Source organism: Notechis scutatus, chromosome 8 (assembly GCF_049901735.1).
Source record: "Notechis scutatus isolate UNSWTSFEM ecotype Mainland chromosome 8, rNotScu1.2, whole genome shotgun sequence".
Taxonomy (NCBI): Eukaryota; Metazoa; Chordata; class Lepidosauria; order Squamata; family Elapidae; genus Notechis; species Notechis scutatus.
Genome location: NC_142016.1, coordinates 18374934 through 18395649, shown reverse-complemented (window position 1 = coordinate 18395649; position 20716 = coordinate 18374934). Strand labels below are relative to the sequence as shown.

General features: G+C 43.2%; 1 protein-coding gene across 1 annotated transcript in view; it reads left to right on the top strand.

Moving 5' to 3' along the window:
- LOC113426785 (IgGFc-binding protein-like) overlaps positions 1 to 20716 on the top strand; it is a 37406-nt gene that overhangs the window by 8859 nt on the left and 7831 nt on the right. Inside the window, exons 3-11 of the mRNA XM_087970887.1 lie at positions 1069 to 1134; positions 2270 to 3544; positions 5821 to 6149; positions 9441 to 10062; positions 12568 to 13166; positions 14083 to 14647; positions 17599 to 18191; positions 18466 to 19036; positions 20355 to 20554. Coding sequence (XP_087827013.1) covers positions 1069 to 1134; positions 2270 to 3544; positions 5821 to 6149; positions 9441 to 10062; positions 12568 to 13166; positions 14083 to 14647; positions 17599 to 18191; positions 18466 to 19036; positions 20355 to 20554 — 4820 coding nt within the window. The remainder of the gene's footprint in view (positions 1 to 1068; positions 1135 to 2269; positions 3545 to 5820; positions 6150 to 9440; positions 10063 to 12567; positions 13167 to 14082; positions 14648 to 17598; positions 18192 to 18465; positions 19037 to 20354; positions 20555 to 20716) is intronic.

Sequence of the window (20716 nt, the reverse complement as noted above, 5' to 3'; positions counted from 1 at the left end):
AACTGGCTCTTTAGGCTATATTTATATTAAAATATATACACAGGACATTTACAGAAGATATTAAAATATCATTAGCCCTGTTTTTGTTATTTCTGATAAACGATTTGAGAAAGACGAGCCATCTCTAATAGCCCAAAACTATTCTATTTGTTAAACAAAAAAAATGAGATTATGTATGATGTGAGTTTTGTAGCGCTCCAGTATACACTCAAAAATAAATAAAATGTTCCTCAAATTGTAGGAAGCTTCAGTAGCATTTATCTTATCCATATGGGAAATTTTTGTTGGTCTTATTTAGATTGCACTGCATGTGAGTGAAGAATAACTTTTACTGAATCATAGCAATTACTGCTGAATTGAGCAGAACACATTTCTGTTCGCAAACACATTTGAAGTCAATGTGCTATAATAACATGGAGAGCCACGTTTGGTGTAGTGGTTGAAGCACCAGGTTAGAAACTGGGAGATGTGAGTTCTAGTCCTGCCTTGGGCACAAAGCCAGTTGGATGAGCTTGGACTAGTTATTCTCTCTCAGGCCTAGGAATCAAACAACAGCAAACCACTTCTGAAATCTTGCCAAGAAAATGTAAGGACTTGTCCAGGAAGTTGCCAGAAGCCAAGACTAACTTGACTAACTTGAAGCAGTGGTATTCAGCAGGTTCTGACCAGTTCTGGAGAACCAGTAGTGGAAATTTTGAGTAGTTCGAAGAACCACTTAATACCACCTCTGAATGGCCCCAGCCCCCTCTATTCTCTGCCTCCCGAGTCCAGCTGATCGGCTGGGTCTCCTTTGGTTGCCCTGCACAGGAGAACAGAGCTGGAAATCAGGTCAGTGGGGTGGGGAGGGAATGGGGATATTGCAGTATGCTTCCCCTGCCCACCAAGCCATGTCCACCAAGCCACGCTCACAGAACTGGTATTAAAAAATGTTTTAATCCCACCACTGACTTGGAGGTACCTATACACACACAAATAAAAACTCTGAATGCCTTTCAACAGCCAGATGTTGGAAAGACAGAACTTCCAACAGAATGCAGGAGAGAGCTAATCTTAAAACTTATTTTGCAGCTTCAGTTAATAGGAAGTCAATCATGGAGATAATCAACCTCTGGAACAAGCTGGGCATGTCTTTTGGTGAGTACTCCAACCATCCCTGGTGCCCTTTGTTCTCTTTTGTAAATGGGACAAGTGGGAATGTAGTTGCACAAGAGGCAAGTCTTCACATTCTGTGCTGATGTGAATACAAGATATCCTTCAACGTTTGGCAGAAGACACAAGATTCCTGGCCATAGCTTTATAGAATTCTAGCCAGATAAATGTTGCGCAAATCAAGAAATCTTTGGAACTTTCCTATATGGTCTCTTCAATCTAGAGAAAAATATTGTGTGGGGAAGTAGCCCCTGCCCAAGCTTTCAATAAAATGACACAATCTCAGTAGAAAAGAGAAGTGATAGACAAGAGGAGCAAACATAAACAAAGGCAAGAGGACTAATAGATTAAAAGAAATAATCGACAGGGAGTCTGTACATACATCACAGGCTCCTTTGACTCATAACACACAAACTATTTTAAAGATGGTCTTGCTGTCATTGTACTTCATCACTGTTATTGTAATGGTATATGGGGAAACCTTTTAGAGACTGAGCCAAGAGACATTGCCTGGGGTATTGTCAAATAACAGACAGTGTAGCTTGCAGCTGGATAGTGGCCAGAGTAAAAAGCTCAAAAGAGACTCCCTGGTTTCTTGGGCAATAAAGGATATGGGGTGAGGGGAATTATGCTTTTAGTCTTGCAAGATTTGTCAACATAGCACTACAATTAAGCAGAAGTAGCCCATCTGGTTGTAATTCCTAACTGATTTACCTTGTGAGGCTGACATCAATCTTGCAAGTGTGAAAGTACAATTATTCTCCCCTCTCCTTTATCATTCAAGCAACTAGAGAGGGTCTCTTTAGAGCCTCTTGCCCTACCCATTATTCAGTTGTGGGCTATGCTGTCTCTTATCTGAGTGTTCCCTGGGCAGAGGATCTTTGACCAAGGTCTTTCCTACATACCATTACAGTTATAGGAATAGACACATCATGTTGACCAGGTTCAAGTTGTACAGTGATCTTCACTGAATTCCACCCCTTTTTGAGAACTCCTTTCTTGACCTTACTTCAACAAATGGCCAATACATTTTCCGTACTTCCAGAGAACATACAAGCATGCTTGTTTTCAGATCATTTTAAAATGCCATAACATTTAAATATTTTTGTTCCCTGCTTAGGAATTTTGAGTTGGCCTGCCTGGATCATGTTAAATGTCCTCCCCATGATCCCAGTTTCTTCGAGCCCATTAGGAAAAGAGTTTCTCACTGCATTCATGCAAAATGGTTTCCCCCAAAGGTTCAAGGGAGAATTTAAGCTTCTCATCACAGGTTCCGTTCAGTCCACACCTGTTACTATCATCATGAAACAACCTGCCCTGAGGGTAACGGTCATTGCAAATGCTGGAGAAACACTCTCGGTGAAAATCCCACCAGAGGTTGAGATGGTTGGAAGCAACATTTTCGACAATACACTCATCATCCGGGCTGACCATGATATTTCCATTGTTTCCCTTTCCTACAAACCACACTCCACCGGCAGCACTATTGTCTACCCCATGGAAAGCTTGGGTACTGAATACTATGTCATGACCCCAAATGTGGGTACCGACCGCTATCGAGAATTTGCCATTCTAAGCTGGGCAGAACCCACATCAATTGATGTCTACCTGAAAGGCCCTGTGACTTTCCAAGGGAAATCTTACTTACGAGGAAGCAAGCTGACCATCTCACTTCAACCTTATCAGGCTGCTCAGTTCCAAGGCCAAGTGGACCTCTCGGGTACTAAGATAATCTCCCAGAAACCGGTGGCTGTCTACAGTGGACATACATGCGTCTCCAGGCAAATCCAGTGTGATCATGTCCTTGAGCAGCTTTTGCCCGTTACCAGCTGGGGCACAAAGTTCATTGTCCCCTCTTTACCTTTTAACACAGAGTATGACATGGTATATGTTTCTGTTTCCCAAGACACTCGTGTCGATGTCCAGAATGGACAAATCAAGAATACCAGGACTTTGCAGGCTGCCCAAGTAGCATTTTATGGCATTCAAGGCACAACAGCCATGTCCATCTCAGCTAGTTCTGGCATCCAAGTTATGTTTTTCAGTGACGGTGGCACCTTTGGGAATCTGAAATACGATCCATTCTTCATGGCAATACCCGATATCTCCAGCTACTGCCTGGCCTATAACATCTACAGCAGTGACCAGTTTAAGAACTATGCCTTGATCATTGCCAAATCTTCAGAAATTTCCGGGCTCACTGTGGATGGCAGGCCATTGCATACTCTGCAATGGCATGTCGTTTCTGGCACCGATTACTCTTGGGCTGCTCACAGCTTAGGCCAAAAGCAAAATACCATCCACAAAATAGAACATCCCAGCTCCCCTTTTGGGCTGTTGAGCGTTGGGATTGCAAATGGAAAGGCTTGTGGTTCTCCTGCTGTCTGTGCAAATGGTAAGAGGAAATTGCTTCTTCCTTTCTTCATAACCTTGACTGTGTTCACACAATATGCTTAGCCAGGTGAACAAAAAGCCCTAACAGATGCTTTGGGACAACACGCTAAGTTTGATTAATATGCAATTTGGTGGTGGTGGGTTTCTTGTGGCTTAGAATTTTTATTACATGAATCCGATCCATTTGGTGGGTCTATGTTGTTGTCAGGATTCCGGCAGTTACTCCCAATTAAATCATGAGTCTCGAGCCAAACTTCCAAAACTTCAAAAGGATTTATTGGGAGTTCACATGTCCAGCACTGCCTGGGTGTAGCTGACTCTGAGACACATGATTTATTGTCACCCTTGACCCTGGTTTTCCCCCACCTCTTGGGAGTATCATAATTCATATTCTCCAGTGAGACACATCCCTAGCCAAGAGTCATCAATCATGTTCTCCTGTTAGAATTTTGTGTGGCAGAAACTTCAGTCACCTAGTTATTATCTTTGAAAACTATTTATGGAGTGCACTTCGATTTCCAAGCTGCCGCACTGCTCCCCCCTCCCTTTCTGTTGGAAACTCTAAAAAGACCATAGAAATATTTTATGAGTTGACAGTTTTAAAGCATTCTGCAGACATGGGAAATGAATTAATTCAGTAATCAGATTCAATACAGTGTTTTAAAGTAAGATGTTTTCTTCCTTTCTTTAACTGACTTTTGGGTAACCTGACACCTTTCAGATACATTGAACCTCATTCTTGTTATTAATCCTGTATGTGGAAGGCTTTTTAATCAACTTGACATATGTTGCATCAGAGTGATGCAATATTATGCGGTGCAATAATATTATTAACTGTTAGGCATCCAGAAATTATCCATGGTAACCAATCACTCCAAGATAAGCATAATATCCAATTGATTTATTAGGAACAGCTGTGGTACGTCTATGGAAATTTCCAAAACTGAAACTCATTCCCAGCGCTTCTCACAAAGTTCACCCTATTTCCTCCCACTTACTACACTTCGTTAATCACGAGAACCAATTAACTGCAGATGGAATTTTTTAATGCGACATACTAAATAACCTTGAACTGTTCAATTCCCTCACCCCCCTTCATTTCTTCACATAACATTCTTGGCAGCTGAATCTCAGAGCTGACAATTGACTATGTACCAGGGATGGGTCTATCAACTTTGTACTGTGTCTGCAGGCTTCTAAGAAGTCGGCCATTGTTGAAAAAAAGAAGATAAGGTTGGGGAAACATTTGATTTAATCCATCCAACCAGTGGTGGGATTCAAATTTTTTTTACTACTGGTTCTGTGGGCGTGACTTGGTGGGCATGGCAGGGAAAGGATACTGTAAAATCTCTATTCCCTCCCCACCCCACTAACCTGTTTTCCAGCTCCATTTTCCTGTGCAGGGCAACAAAAGAAGACCCAGCTGATTGGGACTTGGGAGGCAGAGAATAGATGGAGGCAGGGCCGGTCAGAGGTGGTATTTGCCGATTCTCTGGACTACTCAAAATTTCCCCTACTGGTTCTCCAGAACTGGTCAGAACCTGCTGAATACCACCTCTGCAACCAACCTCCCCCAGAAATTATTGCTGTGGAATCCCAAAGCTGTTTTCATACATGACAATTTGGATGTAATTTTCACCCCCAATGTCTCTCTCTGAAGGTCCACAATAAATACAAACATAAGGGGAATGCATGGAGGGATTTTTAGGGGATAGTTGAAACAAGAAATACTTTTCATGCAAACTTCGTTAGATCGACATATTTCAAGGTCCAAAATGGGGACAATAGGACAGGGACAGGAGGCACGATGGTGCACTTATGCACGCCCCTTACAGACCTTTTAGGAATGGGGTGAGACCAATAGTGGACAATTTGAGGTTAAAGGAGTGGGGGTTAGAGGATGTAACAACAGAGTCAGGTGGTGCATTCCAGGCATTGACCACTCTGTTGCTGAAGTCGTACTTTCTGCAATCAAGTTTGAAGCGGTTTACGTTGAGTTTGTACCTGTTGTATGCTCTTGTACTATTGTGGTTGAAGCTGAAATACCCATTGACTGGTAGGACATTGTATCATGTCCTCTTTTGCAGTAATGCTACATTCATGTTATTCAAAGCAGTCTCAAAGATGAGTTTCAATGGGCAGAAAGGGGAGGTAATAGGAAATTTACACCCATTAACATAAATTAATTTATCCTAAGATCTAAGTGCTTGGAGCGGTGAATCTTCTGAATTAATCAACAGTGTAATATATTGCTGGGTTCTGTTTTCCCTCTCTCAGATCCCTGCAGGACGCTCAAATGCAGGACCAAAGAAGTATGCAAAATACTACAGGGTCAAGCAACTTGCATCCACAAGTACACAGGGACCTGTGTGGGCACCACAGCCAAGTATTTCCAGACTTTTGATGGTCTCTTTATGGATTTTAAAGACTCTTGCACATATAGCATTGCACAGTATTGTGGCAGCGACCCAAAACTTGTCCCTTTCAAGGTTGAAGAGAAGAACAGCAAGATGGACATTCAGGGTGTTTTCAAGCTGCAGCAAATCCGTATCGAAGTGTATGGTCAAAGTATTACTATTGACAGGGAAGAAGATGCCCGAATAATGGTAGGAACTGCAGCTGATCGGTCTGCTTCTGTTTCATTCCTCATTACTTTTTAAAGTTTATTCTAATACTAGCTCGATACCCGTGCTTCGCTAAAAAAACTATGTGGTGGGGCTTAGTTTTTGGGGAGGAAAATAAGGGGAAAAAATTCTGCCTCTGCCTATCAGCATCCATTGGTATTCATCTAGCTAGTTTCCTCTCAGTGTGTGAGAAAGTTGAGGGCTGTTTGGAAACTGAAAGAGTATTTGCTGTGTGAGCAAGAAGGAGACAGCAAAGAGCCTAGGCATGGCTTAGCTCAACTATTCTGTACTAAAGCTGGTTGCTTCTGTGAAACTAAAACTGAAACTGAAACCGCTCTCCTCTGTGTTTTGCATTTGGAAGATATTTTTTTCTTTTCAGGTGGGGAAGGAGAGTAGAACTCCTTAGCATAAAGAGCCTGTTAATAATAATATACAAAATACTAATGCTCTGATGGTTATTTGGAAAAATCCTTTCTTAGTGAGCACCTAGAAGCCAAGAGGAACATATGTGCCAAATTTCAAGTTTGTAGCCTTTATGGTTCTGGAGATTTTGTAATGATGTGTGAGTGGTATGATAGATATAGATAGATAGATAGATAGATAGATAGATAGATAGATAGATAGATAGATAGATAGATAGATAGATAGATAGATAGATAGATAGATAGATAGATAGATAGATAGATAGATAGATAGATAGATAGAATGCAAATAGCAACAAAGATAATGAGGGAATAGGGAAAGGTAAAGAAGAGGAGACCAGTACAAAGGAAAAAGGAAAAACAAAACAAAACAGGGACTTCCAATTTTTTTCAGTGCAGTAGCACTATTCCAATATTTCAGGGGTTCCTACCAAGAAGAGGAGGTCAAACTATTTTCCAAAGCACTAAAAGATAAGACAAGAAACAATGGATGGAAACTAACCAAGGAGAGAAGCAACCTAGACCTAAGGAGAAAATTCCTAATGGTGAGAGCAATTAACCAATGGAATAGCTTACCTTCAGAAGTTGTGGGTCCTCCATCACTGAAGGCTTTCAAAAAGAGGCTGGACAGCCACCTGTCTGAAATGGTATAGGGTCTTCTGCTACAGCGGGGGCTTGGACTAAGAAGACCTACAAGGTTACTTCCAACTCTTATTATTCTATGTTCAATGAATACAAAATACAGTTACAATCTCAACTTTTTGCTTTACGTATTTAGTGAGCACTTAAACATTTCTGTAATAACAAAATTAATCTTATCGTCAAAACCTACAATCAAAGTTTCATTCCCCCCACCTGTTTTGAGCATAAGGTCCGGAAGCAGCTTCCAAGTGGAAACAAAACTGGACAAACCCATTTTCTTTAATTAAAGCAGTTTTGCCATCTCTGCCAATCTCATCACTTTTTCCATCCATTGTGGGATGTTTCATTTATCATTCCATGGGGGACAACAGTGAAGTGCAGTGAGAATTTTAAAAAAAAAAAAAAAAGTTTGGCATGACACATTCTAAAAATCTTGAAGAATAAAATGCTTTGATTTTATTGTATTTGATAATCTGTGGTTAATTTGAATGCGATTAAAGGGACACCTCCAACCAAATACATAGAGCCTTCAGTTGCCACTATGAAACCGTAGATAAAATCCTTGCTTTTTAAATTAGGAAGCAGAATCCTATCCCCATCTATCATGGGATTTGGTGCTCTTTTTAAAGATGGGAAGCAGTGACATATAGTTGGTCAGAAATAACAGAATAATAACAGAATAACAGAGTTGAAAGGGGGCTTGGAGGTCTTCTAGTCCAACCCCCCTGCTTAGGCAGGCAATCCTGCACCACTTCAGACAAATGGTTATCCAAACTCTTCTTAAAAATTTCCAGTGTTGGACCATTCACAACTTCTGAAGGCAAGTTGTTCCACTGATTAATTGTTCTGTCAGGAAATTTCTCCATAGTTCTAAGTTGCTTCTCTCCTCGATTAGTTTCCATCCTAATCTTCTTCTGACCCTCCCCTCACGTCCTTTGAGAATAGCTTCACTCCCTCTTCTTTGTGTCACGCCCTCAAATATTGGAACACTGCTATCGTGTCACCCCTAGTCCTTCTTTTTATGAAACTAGTTATAACCAGGGGTGGGATTCAACTGGTGTTACTACCGGTTTGGTGACTATGCTTTGCACGCACATGCGTAGAAAAACCTTAAGCTGTGCTGCCCGGACAGCTGAAAAGTGCTGTGCGCAGGTGCACAGCATTTGTAAAAGCCACTTTTTTCCTGTTTTTTCAACCTCAGCTGTGCTACGCAAAGCAACTGAGGTTAAAAAAGCAGGAAATAAAGGACAGGTAAGAGCCTGGGTGGGCAGGTGGGCCAAACACAGCAACACAGAGACCTGGTTTGGTGTCTGCTGCTCTTCAGAGCTACCGGTTCTATAGAGCCGGCAGCAACCGGTAGCATCCCACCCCTGGATATAATTCCTGCAACAATTCTTGATATGTTTTAGCCTTCTGTCCCCTAATTATCTTTGTTGCTCTTCTCTGCGCTGTCTAGAGTCTCCACATCCTTTTTATATCACTTTCTTGAGTCTCAACATCTTTTTTATATCTTGGTGACCCAAACTGCAGTAATCCAAGTGTGGTCTTACCGAGGCATTATAAACTGGAATTAACATTTCACGTGATCTTGATTCTTTTTTTAAAATTGTACATTTTCCTTTATTATACATCACATTTCCAGTTTTGCAATGTCAGTGTACTGGCTATATCAAGTCCTTTTTAGGTATACATCATATTATATATCCTGATTATAACCATCAGTCTCATAGTCATACAGTGTAGTCTCTTTTAAGTACACAGTATTGTACATCATAATTATAACTATTGTTTTCATAGTTGTACTATAATACTTTATACGTTTATAACTCCATACGTTTTAATCTATAGTCACGTACAGTCCAATAGTGATATTGTTTACAATATATATTCTTATGTATATCTATATACCTGTATTTATTTCTGTTTTGTTAATCTTGTTTTGTTATTAAGTTACTAATCTCTGCACCTGTTATTTAACCATTTGTATAATACGTCCCATGATGAGTAATATCCTGTTTCCTCTTTAAGTTCCATCATTAACCTGTCCAATTCGGCACATTCTAATATTTTTTTTTTATTCTATCTGTCTATTAATGCAGCCTAGGACTGTGTTGGCATTTTTGGCGGCTGCAGCACACTACTGGCTCATATTCAAGTGATGTTAGGAAATATTAGTTAGGTCTTGTTTCTTTTCCTTTTCTCTTTCTAGGTCAATGATCTAGAGGTCAGCATCCCTACCGTAATGGTAAATGGCAAAGTCAAAATCAGCCAGATCAATGGACGTTTCATCATTGCAACTGATTTTGACCTTGGAGTAACCTTTGACAACAACTGGGCTATGTTGGTGACCCTCCCCAGCAGCTATTATGGAACCACCTGTGGGGTCTGTGGGAACTTCAATGGGGTAACAACGGATGACATGGTTGATCTCAATGGGACACAAGTGTCCTCCATCATGGCCTGGGCCAGTAACTGGAAAGTCGATGACCAAGATTCTTCTTGCTCAGATTCCTGTCAAGGCAACTGCTTGGCTTGTGATGACAGCCAGAAGGAGCTTTATGGAAGTGGGGAATATTGTGGAATTATTAGCCATCTTTCAACTGATCTTCTTTGGGGGTGTCATTCCACCGTGGACCCCGCCAGCTACATCAACGACTGCATCAACCGAATGTGTGTAAACCAAAGGGTTAGGATTGATGTGCTGTGCCAAGCAGTGGAGGCCTATGCCATGGCCTGTGAAGAACGGGGCATCCTTGTTCAGGAATGGAAAAAGGCATCTGGCTGTGATCAAGAGCTAACTGACCACCGCACAAACGAGACAATGGAGGAAGGTATCTGTACAAAAGTGAATGTTATGGACAATGGTGGGATTCAATTTTTTTTTACCACCAGTTATGTGGGCGTGGCTTGGTGGGTGTGGCTTGGTGGGCATAGCAGGAGAAGGATACTGTAAAATCCCCATTCCCTTCCCACCCCACTAACCTGCTTTGCAGCTCCGTTCTCCTGTGCAGGGCAACAAAAGAAGACTCAGCCGATCAGCTGGGACTCGGGAGGCGGAGAATAGATGGGGGCGGGGCCAGTCAGTGGTGGTATTCTGAAGTACTGAAAATTTCCACTACCGGTTCTCCAGAACTGGTCAGAACCTGGTGAATGCTACCTCTGGTACCATTTCCATTACATCCATAGAAACTAGTTTCTGAGCCCCTTGCCCCATCCAATATCCAGCTGAAGGCTGTGCTGTCCCTTATCTAACTGTTCCTCTGTCAGTGCCTGTTTGCCCAGGCTGACAAGCTCTTTCCCATTGAGGGCCACAGAGGATGGACTTTGTCATACTTGAAATATGGTATTTGTAGTAGACATTTACAGATCCTCATCTTGGGGGAGAGGAAGGAATCGAGTCGAAGATCCCTGTTCCCATTGTCTTGTGAGCTGGGACACTGGGGCTTTCTGAGATTGAAAATCTTCCCGAGGAGATCCAGATCCAAGCTTGGAGGGGAGGGAATCAGGATGCAAAGGGGCTGAAAGCCTTCCGCAGCCATCTTTACGACTATGAACTATGGCTTCATCTGGCAAACCGAATTACTCTCTCAGGGGAAAGGAATAGAGGTAGTCCTTGACTTGCAACCATTTGTAAGCTGTGGTGGCACAGTGGGTTAGAGTGCAGTAGTGCTGCAGGCTACTTCTGCTGCCTGCTAGCTGCCAGCAGTTTGACAGTTCGAATCTCATTCAGGCTCAGCCTTCCATCTTTCCGAAGTGGGAAAAATGAGCACCCAGATTGTGGGGGGCAATAGGCTGACTCTGTTAATCCACTTAGAGAGGGCTGTAAAGCACTGTGAAACGGTATATAAGCCTAAGTGTGATTGCTAGGGAGGAAGGGCGGGAAGGAAGGAAGGGAAGGAAGGGAAGGAAGGAAGGAAGGAAGGAAGGAAGGAAGGAAGGAAGGAAGGAAGGAAGGAAGGAAGGAAGGAAGGAAGGAAAGAAAATGAGGAGAAGGAAGGAAGCTATAGTGCCCTGGTTAGAATGCAGTATTGCAGGCTAATTCTACTGACTGATTTGATCTTAATGGGTTGACTCAGCCTTCCATCCTTCCGAGGTGAGTAAAATGAGGACCCAGATTGTTGGGGGCAATAGGATGACTCTGTAAACTGCTTAGAGAGGGCTGGAAAAGCACTGTCAAGCGGTATATAAGGCTAAGTGCTATTGCTCTTATTTTTAGTGACTGTTCAAAATCATAACAGCATTAGCAGTATTAGATGTTTAAACAATATGGAACAATGAAAATGAAATGTAATAACTATGAGTAATAATATTATGTTTATTTGTACTAAAATGTATGATACCCAGGTATCACATCGTTCACGCGTTGATATGTATAAGCAATATAAAATAAAAAACTTGACAAAAAAATCACCAAGGTTACAACAGCACTGAAAAAAGAGACTTATAACCGTTTTTCACACTTATGACCGTTGCAGCATCCTCATGGCCATGTGATCAAAATTTGGATGCTTGGCAGCTGGCATGTATTCATGACGGTTGCGCTGATCATGTGATCACCATTCGTAACCTTCCCAGCTGGCTTCTGACAAGCTAAGTCAGTGGGGGAAAGCAAATGATCCACTTACCAACTTCAGTGGTTCACTTAGCAACCGTGGCAAGAAAGGTTGTAAAACGGGCAAACTCCGCTTAACAACTGCCCTGCTTAGCAACACAAAATTTTAGGCTCATTTGGGGTCATAAGTCAAGGACCACCTGTATTTTCTTTTTATCCTGGGAGAGTTTGCCAGCTGAATGTAGGCCATATTCATAAAGATGGTTTTAAGGACATGGATGACTTCACTTCCGTTCTGATTCTCTCTTAGGCTTGTCCCTCTCCTTGAAAACAACACTTGCTGTTCTGTGGTTTAAATCAGTGGTGGGGTTCAAAATTGTTTACTACCGGTTCTGTGGGCGTGGCTTTGTGGGCGTGGTATGGCTTTGTGGGCGTGGCTTACTGGGTGTGGCAGGGGAAGGATTACTCTAAAATCTCCATTCTCACCCACTCCTGGGGGAAGGTTACTGCAAAATCCCATTCCGTCCCCACCCCACTAACCTGCTTTGCAGCTCCATTCTCCTGTTCAGGGCAACCAAAGAAGAACCGGCCAATCAGCTGGGACTTGGGAGGCAGAGAAGAGATGGGGGCGGGGCCAACCAGAAGTGGTATTTGCCAGTTCTCCGAGCTACTCAAAATTTCTGCCAATGGTTCTCCAGAACTAGTCAGAACCTGCTGAATACCACCTCTGGTTTAAATGTGTGGTTGATTAATCACAATCTAATATTGCGTACTCTCCCAATAGCTCACATCTGCCCTGAGAACAGCCACTACGAAGCCTGTGGAAATGCTTGCCCAGATACCTGCTCTGAGCCATCAGCCTCCTCTTTCTGTACACTGAACTGCATGCCAAAGTGCCAGTGTACCAGTGGTTACGTGCTCCATGACGGCCAGTGTGTCCCTATTGAAAGCTGCGGCTGCCTCTACAATGGCGTCCAGTACGAACTGGGGGAGGAATTCTGGGAAGATGAGAACTGCCATTCCCGCTGCAAGTGTGATCTCAGGCAGGGGACGGTAAACTGCTGGAAGGCCAGTTGTAAGGCCAATCAAAAATGTACCACGGTCAACGGCGTGCACCACTGCAAAGGGTCGGCTTACACCACCTGCATTGGAACTGGAGACCCTCACTATACCACCTTCGATGGGCGGAAGTATGACTTCCAGGGAAGCTGCGTTTATCAGATGGTTGGGGTCTGCTCCGAGGATAGCAGTCTCACCCCGTTTTCGGTCCTTGTTGAAAACAACAATCGAGGCAATAAGGCCGTGTCCTTCACCAAAGTCGTGACTTTGGAAGTCTACAATATGACCCTCAGCCTGAGCCAAGAGCATCCACGCAAAATTCAGGTACAAAAAAAAAATACTAAAGGATGAGGAAGCTAAAAGAAAGGGAAGGGTATGGCTTATTAGGGGTAGAGTGTTGTACGAGTCAGCTACGGATGTCTGAGATTGCAACTTCATGGCAGCACCAGGACAGAGGTTAGCTAATGTTTAAAATAAAGCCTTCCCTTCCCTCCTTTCCTTTCCTCTCCTCTCCCCTCCTTGCCTCCTTCCTTCCTTCCTTTCTTCCTTCCTTCCTTCCTTTCTTCCACCTTCCCTCCCTCCCTCTTTTCCTTCTCTCCTCCCTTCCCCTTCTTTCCTTTCTCCATCCATCCTTCCCTCCCTCTTTTTCTCTCTCTCCCCTCTCTCTCCCTTTTCTTCTTTCCTTCCTTCCCCCTCCCTCCCCCTCCCTCTTTTTCTTCTTTCCTCCTTCCCTCCTTCCCATTCCTTCCTTCTTTCCTTCCTTCCCTTAGCAGATATTTTCTTCTTTTCAAAATCTTTTGCTTCATTTATTACTTACCGGCTCTTTAATTCATCCTAATCTCCTTGAACTTGTTCTTCACTGTTTTTCACTTTCTTCGTTGAACACCACTATAATATTTCACCTTCGCTATATGGAGCTACATCTCTCCAATGGCCAGATCAACCAAAATGTCAATTGCAGTTACATTTTTTTAAAAAAATTCCTGAGAGTTCATTATTTTGGTCCTGAAAATTCCACATAGACTAGCTGGGAACTGTTTCTAACAAAGGCGAAACATTCAGTTCTGGCATCATCACATCATCTTAAGAAATATCATAAGCAGCTCCCTACCTCCACCAAGCCCTACAGCACCCCTAAGTAATTTTATAGTTTAACTTGTAAGAAAAGGGTTACCTAAATTTACTGACAAAATAACTGAAAATTCACTAAAAAAGACCCTTGTTCTTCCCTGTATCCCAGGTTAATGGAGTCTTGATGGACCTACCCTTCTCCTATGAAAATAAATTGAAGGTCTACAGCAGTGGGGTCCATGGCTTCATCAAGACAGACTTTGATCTGCGCGTCAGCTTTGACTGGTACAGCTATGCCAGGGTCATTGTTCCAAAAACCTATGCCAACGAACTCTGTGGCCTTTGTGGTAATGCCAATCAAGATCCCAGTGATGACTTTGTCACGAAAGATGGAATGCAAGTCGAGGATGAAATCCGATTTGCAAACAGCTGGAAGGTGAAGGAGGTCCCAGGGTGCTCCACAGGATGTACTACTAACTGTCCAGTCTGTAATGATGAGCAGAAGCAAATCTACGAGAGAGACCAGTTCTGTGGCATCCTGATAAAAAAGAACGGAGCGTTCAGGCAGTGCCACAAAGTGATTGATCCAACGTCCTACTTTGATGATTGTGTCTTTGATACCTGTGTGTACAGTGGCCATCACGACACCCTCTGTGGTGCCATCAGTGCCTACGGGACAGCCTGCCAAGCTCTGGGCATCCAAGTTAAGCCATGGAGATCAGCTTCTTTCTGCAGTAAGTGTTGCTTTCAGGCAGTGGGAGTATTCAATTGTTTTTACTACCGGTTCGGTGGGCGTGGCTTGGTGGGCGTGGCAGGGGATGATACTGTAAAATCCCCATTTCCACCCCACTCTAGGGAATATATTGCAAAATCCCCATTCTCTTCCTACCCCACTAACCTGCTTTGCAGCTCCGTTCTCCTGTGCAGGGCAATCAAAGAAGACCCACCCAATCAGGTGGGACCCGGGAGGCAGAGAATAGATGGGGGCGGGGCCAATCAGAGGTGGTATTTGCCGGTTCTCCAAACTACTCCAAATTTCTACTACCGGTTCTCCAGAACCTGTCAGAACTGGCTGAATACCACCTCTGACAGTTCAGGTATTTTAGCCACAGCCGTGTGTTTTTGCAGAAAAGAACTGCTTCTGGCCTTTCTATGATTATTGTGTTCCCAAGTTAGAGAATCCTCGTAAGCGTCAACCACATATTAATGAACCTTGCCCAAAAATATGATTTCAGCAAATATTACTATGGTTTTCATAGCCTTTCAACCTTGGTAGTGAGCCCATTTTGATAGCAGAGAATACATACATACATACATACATACATACATACATACATACATACATACATACATACATGTTATGTCTCACCTTTCCAAGGAAGATGAGAAGTCCCAAACTCCGACCAAATACAGGCAGGCAAGAAGATTCAGTATTTACAGAGTTAATTCCTTTAAGCAGGCAATGTTCTTGGCAGTATCACACACACTGCCTGACAAGTCCGACAAGATAACCAGAAACATCAATCACAGAAGCTTTCAAGAAACAAGATACACCGAAGATCGACAGAAAATTCACACTTTGTCCCGTACAGAGTTCTCAGAGAAAACACACCCACTTTTATCCCCTGTGGGGTGTGTCTCCATGACTCAGCTCACTCTCTCATTCGTCCACGCCTCCTACGCTGCAGCTCACATTTTTTCCTGCGACGCTGCCTAGCATCAAGCCAGCATTCGTCTGCTTGATTCTCTGTCAGAGGCTGCTCCGATATGCCCTCCTCCTCCTGATTAGCCTCAGGCTGTCCCTCTCGGTTATCTGCCAAAACCTGAGGCATAATCAGGGAGGAAGGCATTGCCGAAGAGGAAGGTCTTGGGGAGGAAGGCATTCCCAATTCCACCTCCTCATCTTCCGAGTCCTCTTCCTCTAACAATGCAGACTCAGGACTCGGAGCCACAACACATACATACATACATATACACACATTTGATAGAATCACAATGATGTAATTTATGCAAATTACACCATAGGATGACATCATGTGACATGCGTGACATCACTGCTCCATGCAGTTGCCCCCATAGCCCACCCCTCTTCTCTGGTTCCCTCAAAGGGCATTTTATACTGGGGCTCTTATAGCTTGGAATATTAAGTTTTTCATTTATATCCTTCCAAATAACTCAAGGTGGCGAACTATTCCAAAACACCTTTCTCCTTGTATTTTCCCAACACCAAAACCCTGTGAGGCAGTGGTGAGGTTCCAAATTTTTTACTACCAGTTCTGTGGGCGTGGCTTGGTAGGCGAGGCAGAGAAGAGATGGGGGCGGGGCCAGTCAGAGCTGGTATTTGCCAGTTCTCCAAACTACTCAAAATTTCCACTACCGGTTCTCCAGGACTGGTCAGAACCTGATGAATACCATCTCTGCTGTGAGGTCAATTGAGTACAGAGAGAGTGACTAGCCCAAAGACACCCAATTGGCTTGCATGCCTAAGGCAAGACTAGAACTCACAGTCTCCCAGTTTCTAATTTAGTGTCCTAACCATTAGACCAAATAGGCTCTAATGTTTTCCACACAGCATTAATCCAGAAATATTTCACTAGAAGAGTTCTCCACTCCTCTACTCGTTGCAGAATACCTTATGCCACCAGACTTGAAATTCTAGACCTAGAAAATCTAGAACTACACCGCCTTTGGTCTGATCTAAGTATGGTACATAAAATTATTTATTGCAATGTCCTACCTGTCAATGAATACTACAGCTTCAACCATAACAATTTTAGTATTTATTTGATTTGTCAATTGCTTACAAGATACAGGTATAAGAATAAATATAGTTTTGAATACATGAGATAGACACTTATAAGAAAAATAAAAAACAAAAGGACAGGGATGGTAGGCACGATTGATGCGCTTATGCACGCCCCCTACAGGCCTCTTAGGAAGGGGGTGAGGTCAATAGTAGACAGTCTAAGGTTAAAGTTTTTGGGGTTTGGGGAAGAAACCACAGAGTCAGGTAGTGCATTCCAGACATTGACCACTCTGTTGCTGAAGTCGTATTTCCTTCAATCAAGTTTGGTGCGATTAACCTTGAGTTTGTATCTATTGTTTGCTCTTGTATTGTTATGATTGAAGCTGAAGTATTCATTTGCAGGTAGGACATTGCAATGTATGATTTTATATACTATATTTAGATCGGACCAGAGGCAGTACAATACAATACAAGAGCACACAATAGATACAAACTCAAGGTTAACCGCACCAAACTTGATTGCAGGAAATACGACTTCAGCAACAGAGTGGTCAATGTCTGGAATACTCTACCTGACTCTGTGGTTTCTTCCCCAAACCCCAAAAACTTTAACCTTAGACTATCTACTATTGACCTCACCCCCTTCCTAAGAGGCCTGTAGGGGGCGTGCATAAGCGCACCAATGTGCCTACCGTCCCTGTCCTATTGTTTCTTTTTATTTTTCTTATATGTATCCATTTCATATATTCATAACTATGTATATACTTATACCTATTATCTTGTAAGCGATTGACAAATCAAATAAATTAAAAAAAAAACAGCATTAGAGCCAGTTTGATCAAGTCGTTAGGGCACTAGACTAGAAACCCTGGAGACTGTGAGTTCTAATCTTGTTAGAAGGAAGGTCTATTGTTTTTCTTCCCCGTTTTTTCTTTCCAGGCCTTCCCTGCCGACGTAATTCCCACTATGAACCCTGTGGAAACGGCTGCCCTGCCACTTGTCAGAATCGCTCAGCTCCAGAAACCTGTGAAGCTCCCTGTGTGGAAGGATGTTTTTGTGACTCTGGGTTCATTCTGAGTGGAGATCAATGTATTCCCCTTGCGGACTGTGGCTGTACGCACAGGGGCAGATACTACAAGAAGGGAGAGGAGTTTTACCCTACCACCTCTTGCCAGGAGAAGTGCCGTTGTATGGACAATCGAGCTATTGAATGCCACCCGTTCTCTTGCGGTGCTTATGAGTTGTGCAGGATGGAACATGGGATCCAAGGTTGTCATCCTCTGGGATATGGAACCACTACTGCTACTGGCGACCCTCATCATATTTCCTTTGATGGACGAAGTTTTGACTTCCATGGTGCTTGCACTTACGTCCTAGCCAAAGTATGTAGCAAGGATCCCCGATTAGTGCAATTCTCAGTGTTGGTGGAGAATGAGAAGCTGGAACGCGGGCGTGCATATACAAGAAACGTTATGATCTCAGTGCAAGGATATTCCATTGTCCTTGAAAGGGGAATAAAGTGGAAGACCATGGTATGTGCTTAATACATTAGCATGAGTGAATAACAGATGCTGATGTTTCTCACAAATGTAAATATTTCACATGTGTGGCCTAGCTTTTTGTTATGCCTGCAACTAAGCATGTGTGACGAGAAGTAATATCCTTCATCTAAACCAGGAATGTTCAACCTTGGTTACTTTAAGACTTGTGGACTTCATCTCCCAGAATTCCTCAGCTAGCCATAGAACTTAAAGTTGCCAAGGATGGACACCTCTCATCTAAACTATATCCTATGTCTTTATGCAGGTGGATGGAGAGTATTATACATTGCCAATGAGCACCGTTGATGGAAAACTTTGGATCACACAAGAAGGGAACAACATCATTGTCCAGTCACCTTTTATTCTCAAAGTCCTCTATGATGCTTCCTCACACGTCCACGTCTCAGTTTCCAGCACGTATCATGGGCACCTGTGTGGCTTGGGTGGCAACTTCAATGGAGACCAGAATGATGATTTTATGCTGCCTGATGGAAAAATAACTCAAAACATGGATGAATTCGGTGCTTCCTGGAAAGTTCCTGGGGACGGCGGCCAATGCTCTGACGGTTGTGGGGAGAACTGCCCCACCTGCCATGCTATCCAGACTGCCCCCTACAAAACAGAAAGTTCTTGCGGAATGATCCGATCCAAGACAGGTCCCTTTAAAGGCTGTCACCCATTGGTTAGCCCTGTGGACTACTTCAGATTCTGCCTCCATGACATGTGTTTGGCCAATGGAGCAGGAGATACCCTGTGTCAAAGTCTTCAGGCTTACATGGTTGCATGCCAGCTAGTTGGAGCCAATGTTGGACCTTGGAGAACAGCCTCCTTCTGTTGTAAGTTTTAGATAGTTAACGGTCACTTCTTTTGAGTTGTTGCTTGTCACTATATTTCTAAGGCGATGTCTTTATGCAAGCTCATAAAAAGTATCATAAAGAGACACCAGGAATCACTGTATCTTTTTATGTTTTAACACAGTTAAAACAGCTCTTGTTTTATTTCAACGCTGGGAATTATGTTCATCCCCAGCCGGTAATGAGTCTCAAAACAGTCCCCCGAGATAAGCACCCACCTTTCTTTCTTTTGAATTGTGCCAACAACTAGAGTGCCAAATGAATTATAAAAAAAAAAAAACAACCCAACCGAAGTACAAACTCCACACAGAGCTTCAAGGATTAATCCAAACAGAACGAACGACTTTGCTTCCTGCAAAGGTTTCTCTACCTTTGCCTGTCCTTTATACCTTAGGGGAGGGGCAATCACCTCCAAACCTTACTCCCGAGTCACCCCTTTTGTCTCAGCTGCTCTTGCCTTCTAGCAGCTCTGTGCACATGTGCACTGGGACTGCCCTTGCTCCTCTGCCTCACTGCTGCCAGACTGCGGAGGATCCAGAGGCAGCATCCCACTTCTAGATGGTCCTGGCCCCATCTCTGCATTGGACGCAGGACCTTCGTCCAAGTCCTCTCCAGACTCCCGGACTGGTCCCTGTTCTTCCCCACTGTCTGCACAGGCTGCCGGTGAATGACAACAGTATCTTAGGCCTGTGCAAACCAGGTACAACGAGGTGTTTGCAAATATTGGTAGCTCAGGGCTGGAAGGGTGGATTGGACTATGGGAATCCTCCAAGCTTGGTTTTCACCTGCAAATGTTTCATTAGTCACCTAAGCAACACTGAAGATGCTACTTAGATGGTAATCAAAAGTCTGTAAGTAAAAGCTAAGCTCTTACAATGCAATCACACAGAATAATTTGACTCCCTCTTCTGTGTGGCAGCCCCTCAAATACTGCTGTCATGTCACTCCTAATTCTTCTTTTCTTCAGACTAGCCAAACCTAAACCCTGCAGCTGTCTCTTCACATGTTTTAGTTTCCAGGCCTTTGATCATCTTAGTTTCTCTTTTTTGAACTTTTTCCAAAGCCTCAACATCTTTTTTGTAGTACGGTGATCAAAATTGGTTGCAGTGTTCCAGGTGTATTCCAACTTCAGTTCCTTTGAAGTTCTTGGTGGAGAAGCACAATGTCTTAAAGAAAATTCAGAAAGTCCATTTGCCTTTAAAATAAAAGCACCTTTGGGACAACCGTGAACTGGATGAGTGAGAACAACACTGAAGTACCATCTAAATAAATCTGGTTCTTTCCATCTTGCTCTTTTCAGCTCTTTCCTGCCCAGCTCACAGTCATTATGAGTTGTGTACTCGATCCTGCGACTTCACATGTACTACCTTATCTGCTCCAACCCACTGCACAGGAGAATGTTTTGAAGGCTGCCAGTGTGACAGCGGCTACGCCTTTGATGGGGAGGAATGTGTGTCTATGGATAAGTGCGGATGTGCTTATGAAGGGCGTTACATCAAGGTAGGTGGGGTTCATGAAATAAGTTCTGTGTGACTCAAGCAGGAAGCGTTTGTGACAGAACCTGGGAAAAATTGCTCCAAGCTTATTTGTTGCTGCCTTGGTTCAGAAATTGTAAATGTGTTGATTTGTCACGCTGACAATATTTGTGTAATTACAGCTAGT